The sequence below is a fragment of the Tuber melanosporum genome (assembly GCF_000151645.1).
Source record: "Tuber melanosporum whole genome shotgun sequence assembly, scaffold_106, strain Mel28".
Taxonomy (NCBI): Eukaryota; Fungi; Ascomycota; class Pezizomycetes; order Pezizales; family Tuberaceae; genus Tuber; species Tuber melanosporum.
This window is the reverse complement of record NW_003298762.1, coordinates 90,372-96,945: the sequence shown is the minus strand read 5'-3', so window position 1 is coordinate 96,945 and position 6,574 is coordinate 90,372. Positions and strand designations below refer to the sequence as shown.

Genomic DNA, 6,574 nt, shown 5'->3' with positions numbered 1-6,574 from the left:
TACAGCCTCAGATGATAAAAATCGGGAATGTAGGAAATTAAATGTCAGAAATACGGTCGCTCAATTGGCTCGACTACATCGAACTCTCCAATCAAACCCTCAGAAGCCCGATCTCAGCTTCCCGATTTTTTCGACCGGGGGCCGTAGACACTTGAGCTTACCTTAGCAGTGCCGATCGCCCTGCATGCATAGAGGACATGAGGGTGGTAGCGGTAGATTCCCGCGGGCCTGAATGCCAGCATGGTGGCAGGTCTGAACATGGTCGGCTATTGTTCACTTCTCATGAATTAGTAAGTCACCCTTCAGTAGATAGACTAATACTGGTAAAAGAAAAGTAGCTATGCAGGGCCACACATTATCGCGCTCTAATTGGCCACAATCCTTGCACTATGGCCTTGGCTGCATAACGAGTGTGCGAGTTTTTACCGGTATGACATTGAGCGGAGTTACCTTGTTAAAACGGGCGATTGAGAGGGTAAAATTGACTCCCGATACCGGTAGATATGGTGTAACTTACCCGATATCGGGAGAGAAAAACAAGGATACCGTAGAGCTAAGCTCAGTCGAGGTGAGGTGGGTGATGGAATTGGTTTTGCTGAGAGGAAGGTGTGGCTGCACCGGCCTAACAAAGGAAACAAGAGAGCGCCGTTTATGCAGAAAATTCTGCGCGCCAAGCTATCTCCTCGCGGGCGAGTCATAGTGGGCAAAAAACCACCATGGGACTGCCAAACTACCCTATCTGATAGGGTAGTTTTCCACAGTCGGGAGGGCCTTTCACGCCCACTAAAAACTCTGCTTTGTTCTCGGGGGAATGGGTATTTCGGGCGCGGTAACACAAGCCAGGTCTCCACTTGGAAAGCGCCCGAGTTCGTGCCGACACGAAAAAATCCTCACCAGATCTCTCTCAAGCTTCCTAGTCCGGTTTAGTGGCCATACAAATGTACGAGTACCCGTAATTTTCTGACGTTTGTGAACACAACTAGGTCCGCATATTGTAGATGGCCCCAATGGCACCAGCAGCAGCAACTCAGAAAATTGAAAAACTGACCTAGATTTAAGTAAGTTACCTGCGAGTTCACTTGCCCGAGGGTTCCCCACCAAAAAAATACCCCAAAAGTACTTGAGTTCGGGTCTGATGCGAGGGCTCTTAGCGGCATATGGTGACCCAGTTGTGTTTTTGCAAACGTCAGAAAATTACGAGTAAATACCGATAGTGGTGCGCCCGACTGTCAACCCCCAAGCACATGATTCATCGTCATATTCCCTCGGCTGAGACATTCCAACCTCATTTGAAATGTTGAAAACTAGCCTATTTGGGTAATCGTGATAGGAAAAACTCGGTGCTTTAGAAGTGGTGTACGAGTAGCGCTCGGAATAGCGCTAAAGCTGTACGTACTGCTCAGCTTGGGCATGATGGAAACCAGGTTGTCAACGTACTCGTACACACTAATCCAACAATATTCTGTGCCAATACTGCTAAGGCTTTTTTACCTGGGGGACCCCATATCAACTATACGGGCAATGATAGGCTCTTGAACACGAGCGGTTATCGAGAAGTGTAAAATGGATTGGGGCTCGGTTCGGGTTTGCTGCTGGATTTCCCAATCGAATCGCCCTACTCGGCCCAGATAGATAGCTACCCCGTGAGCAGGAATAAGTTCATGGAGCTTCCCTGCCGCCAGTTTATCGAAACTTTGAACAAGCCGGCACTTTTCTCAAGTCCTAGCTGTGGCAGACCTTGCATGGTGGTCAATCTACAGATCGTAGCAAGCTTCGCAGGTCGCATCGCATAACCTGACGCGATGGCTTTTGAAGCCCCACATAATCAAGCCTCGTCTGGGTCCGAACTAGCTCCAGGGATTTTGCCTTCATGCATAAATGAGAGAGAGAGAAACAGAAAACCTATCAATTTCTTGTGCTCTGAAACAGTTAATCACAGACAATTTGGATAAGAAAAGCCAGTAAGCATACTTCCGCCACTCTCAAAAGATCAAATTTATTCCTACCCCACGGGAACAGCAAATGCCATGCCAAAAGCTTGTACTTTTAGAGGAAAAGGGGGCAGATTATGAGGATAAGAGATAAGAATTGGCCCATCAAAGGAGATTCGTAAGGGGTAAGAATAATTCGGGATTGGACGAAAGGGACGGGGGCCAGGGGCAAAAACAGAAACAAAAAACAAGAAGCCGACTACAGATGGAGATCATTATTCGTTAATATAACAAATATGTGTGGTTGGTATGATATGCCATACTTGTTAATGGTTTTTTTGTGGCATTTTTGCCGAACGGTGCATAAGTTGGTAGTCACCACTTTGAAGGATATAGTCAAAGGAACTATTGCCAATCGCGCCTAATCAGTGTCATCCCCCGAGCTCGATGTTCCCGAATCACTTCCACCCCTCCTGCCATTGTCCCAATTACCCTCGCCGCTACCTGAGGCTCCACCTTCGGTCGGGGCGTTGTCATGGCTGAGGTGCTGGTCATCTCTAGTGGCCATCCATTCCTTCTCTAGCTGGAGCTCTTCAGCTCTCCCCTTTTGGGCGCGAAGCTGAGTAGCTCTACCTTCCCATTTTATAATCCTATTCCCCAACTCTTCACCTCCTAGTTTACCAAGAATCCTTGCGTACGGCTTGTATGTAGCGGCATCCGCTTGGCTCCTTGATAGGGCACGACCAATTTCCTGGAAACAAAGCTTGCTCTTTTCGAGTTCTGACAACGATCCCCAATTTTGCCACTCTTGGTCTAGTCTCTGGGACCACTTGCTGAGGTCTGGCTGTTTGAATTTTACGCCAAGAGCAACGTATTCCGTGGCTCCGGGTAATTGGTCGCCCCAGGAGCTGAGGTTGCGATTAGGTGAGGGAGCAAAAACGTCCGAAGGAGGAGAGAGAAATGCATAGACCAAGGCCGGAAAATTGACGAGGGCCTCGGAATCTGGCTCCAGAGTTGGGTAGGTAGGGGGTGCAGAACTATGGGGAAAATAGGAGGTTAGCAAAAGTCGGTCCAGGGAAAAATAGGGCAACTTACATTGCTGAAATCTCCATAGCAATCTCCTTCAAGACCATGCTCCTAGCCATCTCAGACATCCTTTTGGCACGCTTCTTCTCAACGTGCCTACCCTTATGGCGTTCGTAGTTTCGTTTATTTTGGCGGGATTTGATCTATATCATAGCATTGCGGCAATTAACATGATCATTCTAGAACGTGGGTGACCTGACGGGATGTGAGACCTCACCTCTTTCGGATCGAGTTTATCACACCCCTTAAGCCTCCTGGCGTCCTTCCGGATCTCCCTCATGCGTTGGATAGCTTCGAGCGTATGCTTCTCATCAGGTTTTCCAGGGCTTGCGGAGTAAACCCAATAGTCATAGTGTCTCCCGAGTCCTGACTTGGAAAATACTACACCGCACCACTCGCAAGGGCAGTTCTTCGGAGGACAGGCTCGTTTCTTTGCTGGCTCAGGAGTAGTGGTCTCAGCTACCGATGTAGCGGCCGTAGGCATCGTAGCGAGGTAGGGCGTAGCAGTATAGGTTTGACGATGGAGTGAATCAAATGGGGAAGAAGTTTCGGGGGAGAAGTAAGGATAACGCGAGGTTAAGTTAGGCTTATCACCGCACTTGACCAGGGCCTAGCGGCTCTGGGAGCCATAGTGTCTTGGCATGGCCCAGCCGGGAGATCTCCACCAGCACTCCCAGTCGACCAGTCCGTCCAAGGCCAGGACGACAAAGGGCGAGAATGTCTCGTCTTTGGACGGAATGGACGGGGCGACGGCAGTCGATTATGATGGCCAATGCACCTAGCTAAGACAGACTAGTACTGTACCACAACAAGTTAAATAACATAATAGTGTAATACCGGTAGTATCCATAAAAGAAAGCCCGGGGCTAGCGCCGTCCGACTGGGAGCACTGATCTCCACAGGAGGAGAGCCGAGCTTGGTACAGTAATTGAGATTCTAGATGAACACCGTTTTTTGTGATCTTTATCCAGTTGACGGCCAGGGAATCCTTTTTCCAGTGAGAAAAGTTGAATCTAGTACAGCACACAGGAAAAGGGGATAAACCACATGCTGTATTGTTGCTCGGGTTGTATGGTGTTCGATGCCAACTGCTCCGTTGTTGGTGGGTGGCATGCTGTTACCCCCAGCGCCTAGACTGGCAAGACAGGGAATGTGTTTGGTGTAATGCAAATCTTGATGCTTTTTGGAGCCCCGCAGGCTGAACTCAGTATTCTAGGCGTGTACGGTACAATATGTTATAAAGCTATTAGGAACCAATAATGTTACCCAAGAGAGGCCCCAGGCCACTCGGATACTCGGGTAATGCATCATGGAAAGATTCTCCCTAAATACGATATGGTAAAACCCTTCGCCTTGCTGGGGCGTATGTTGGCTAAGTAGGGATAAAACTGTTTTGTGAGCTGCGTGATTTTATGAAATTTGGATACTCGAGTGATAATGATGGAGAGGATGTAAATTATCACATGAGAATATTGGAGGACAGAATACTCGAGTACTGGTACAGTACTCTAGTACTTGTACGCCGCTATCAGCGGCAGTACGAGTGCAATACATTACAGTACGGCTCTGGCACTGATACTTGTACGGTACCGGTACGGTAATAAATGTAAGAGCTTGACCTGACTGAGGCAGAAATTGGATTTGCCCCTACGCTTAGGTTAGTTGACTCTGATGCTTCGAGGCAGTTCATATACTGTGTGCTCGAGCGCGTCCACATGCAGCTGGGAATGGTGCCGTAGAGTTCTGATTCTTTACACCGTCTCGAGGATCGTTTCTTATTACTGCTATCTACCCTACCTTGAGAACCAATGGTCGAACTTCCATGTTGAATGGCTTCTTTGACAAGTCTTGGCTGATTTTCTGGATCCTGTGACTCGCCGCCGGTTCCCCGGGGAGGACTCAAGCTGCAGGCAAGGATAGTCTATTGGATCCCCAAGCACGACGGCCATTACCGTATTATGATACCGGGGTTTATTACCGGTATTGATCTACCGCAACCTGCCACCTTACCTGCACCTAGGACTGATTCCACCGACGTCCGACGTCGAATTAAGAAGACTTATTGGACCACCCCGAATACCGGTACTCGTAGAGAGCCAGGCGAATTGCCAGCTCATAGCTTCTGTAGATCACTGCGAGTAGCCCACTCTAGCTGATTTTGGCACTTTTAGGGTAAGAGGCACAAGCACTCTCTCGCACCTTTTGACTTCAGAAACTACGGCTCTGCGCTTCGTGGAGAATTTAGTTAACCTAAATCCACTATAGCCCCTATTTCCCGAATGATCACTGGTGTTGAGCAGCGAGGGAAGACTGTAGAACGACACCCCTCATACCCTTGGACCGACCTCGCTTACGGGTACTCTCTGGAGGTCCTTTTGGAGTTTCTCGTCCCCGGTTCCCTGTCGGAGGAGCATGGAACATCTACTTCACCCCAATAGTGGGCTTGCAAATGATTCGTCCAAAGGCTCTTGCCAAGCACGGATTGTCCGATCGGCCGCAGCTTGGTCTCATGGAAATCTGAAAGAGGATACTAGTAGCATAGTTGGCACGTACTGTACAAGAAGCTCACGAGCAGGGCTCAACACTACTTGAGTACTCGAGTATGTGTGCATTAAGAATCAATCCTTCATTGTAGCGACGGGTGGGGACCCATTCGTAACACCATTGGATGCTCAATGGTCGATGCGGTGGTGGGGACAGCGGAGGCAAAAAGAAAATTCGGAGTTATCGTCGCTAGTCTTTCGATTTCCGGGCTTGGGCGACCTAAGGGGTATCGCAGCGACAGGGACTCGTGCCAGCATTGACTGCCAGTGGAGGCCTAATCGAGCACTCGAGTACCAAGATATGTCGTGGGAAGCAATATATCATGTAGGTGATTGAGCAATAAGGTACTCGGGTGTTGGTCAAAAGTAGTCCATTTTCTTCGGGATCTGCAAGTGGCTGCGCAAGTCGAAGCCTTTGGGGAGGACTGAAAAGAAGTCGGCGTGTCGTGCGCAGATCCCACACGCACTACACGGAGGCCGTGGGCGCTTGAAGATCATGATACTGAGGTTGCGGCGATCGTTGAAGATCAAGATACAGTGGTATCCCGAATGGATGGAAAAGAGTGTAATACGTATGATGGGGTGCAGCCAGATTCGCAACCGTGATACGCCCCAAGGAGCCCTCTGCCGGGAATGCCTAGAATTGTTACCATGCGAATAATTGGATGCGAAGGGGCCCATCCCCTAGGATAGGGGTGGCAGTGAATGGGGGGACGAGGGCAGTAGGGATTGACCAATGAGAGGAGTTTTGTTAAAGTTCTGTTTGATTGCGTGAGGCCCATGCATGACGGTTGCATTGTGGAATGGCTTGGCAAGCAGAAAAAAATTATTCTTGCCAATTTGGCACCATTCACAGATAGCAAACACTGTCACAGAGGAAAATTTTCACCTTAGAGACTGTAGAAATTCTACAAGTATTATACTGTAATGGGGGCTCCCTCTGGGAAGATGGATCACGAGGTTGGGACCGTACCGAAATGAATTCTTCTGCAAACGTGAACAAATATAATAAAT

The 6,574-nt window shown here is 48.9% G+C and overlaps 1 protein-coding gene; it reads right to left on the bottom strand.

Moving 5' to 3' along the window:
* Window positions 1-1,983: 1,983 nt before the first annotated feature.
* Window positions 1,984-3,547, bottom strand: GSTUM_00000215001 (uncharacterized protein). XM_002835389.2 has 3 exons: window positions 3,235-3,547; window positions 3,027-3,160; window positions 1,984-2,968 (listed from the first exon to the last, which is right to left on the bottom strand). The coding sequence occupies exons 1-3, from the start codon at window positions 3,499-3,501 to the stop codon at window positions 2,353-2,355; spliced, it is 1,017 nt and encodes a 338-aa protein (XP_002835435.1). The 5' UTR covers window positions 3,502-3,547; the 3' UTR covers window positions 1,984-2,352.
* Window positions 3,548-6,574: the final 3,027 nt, after the last annotated feature.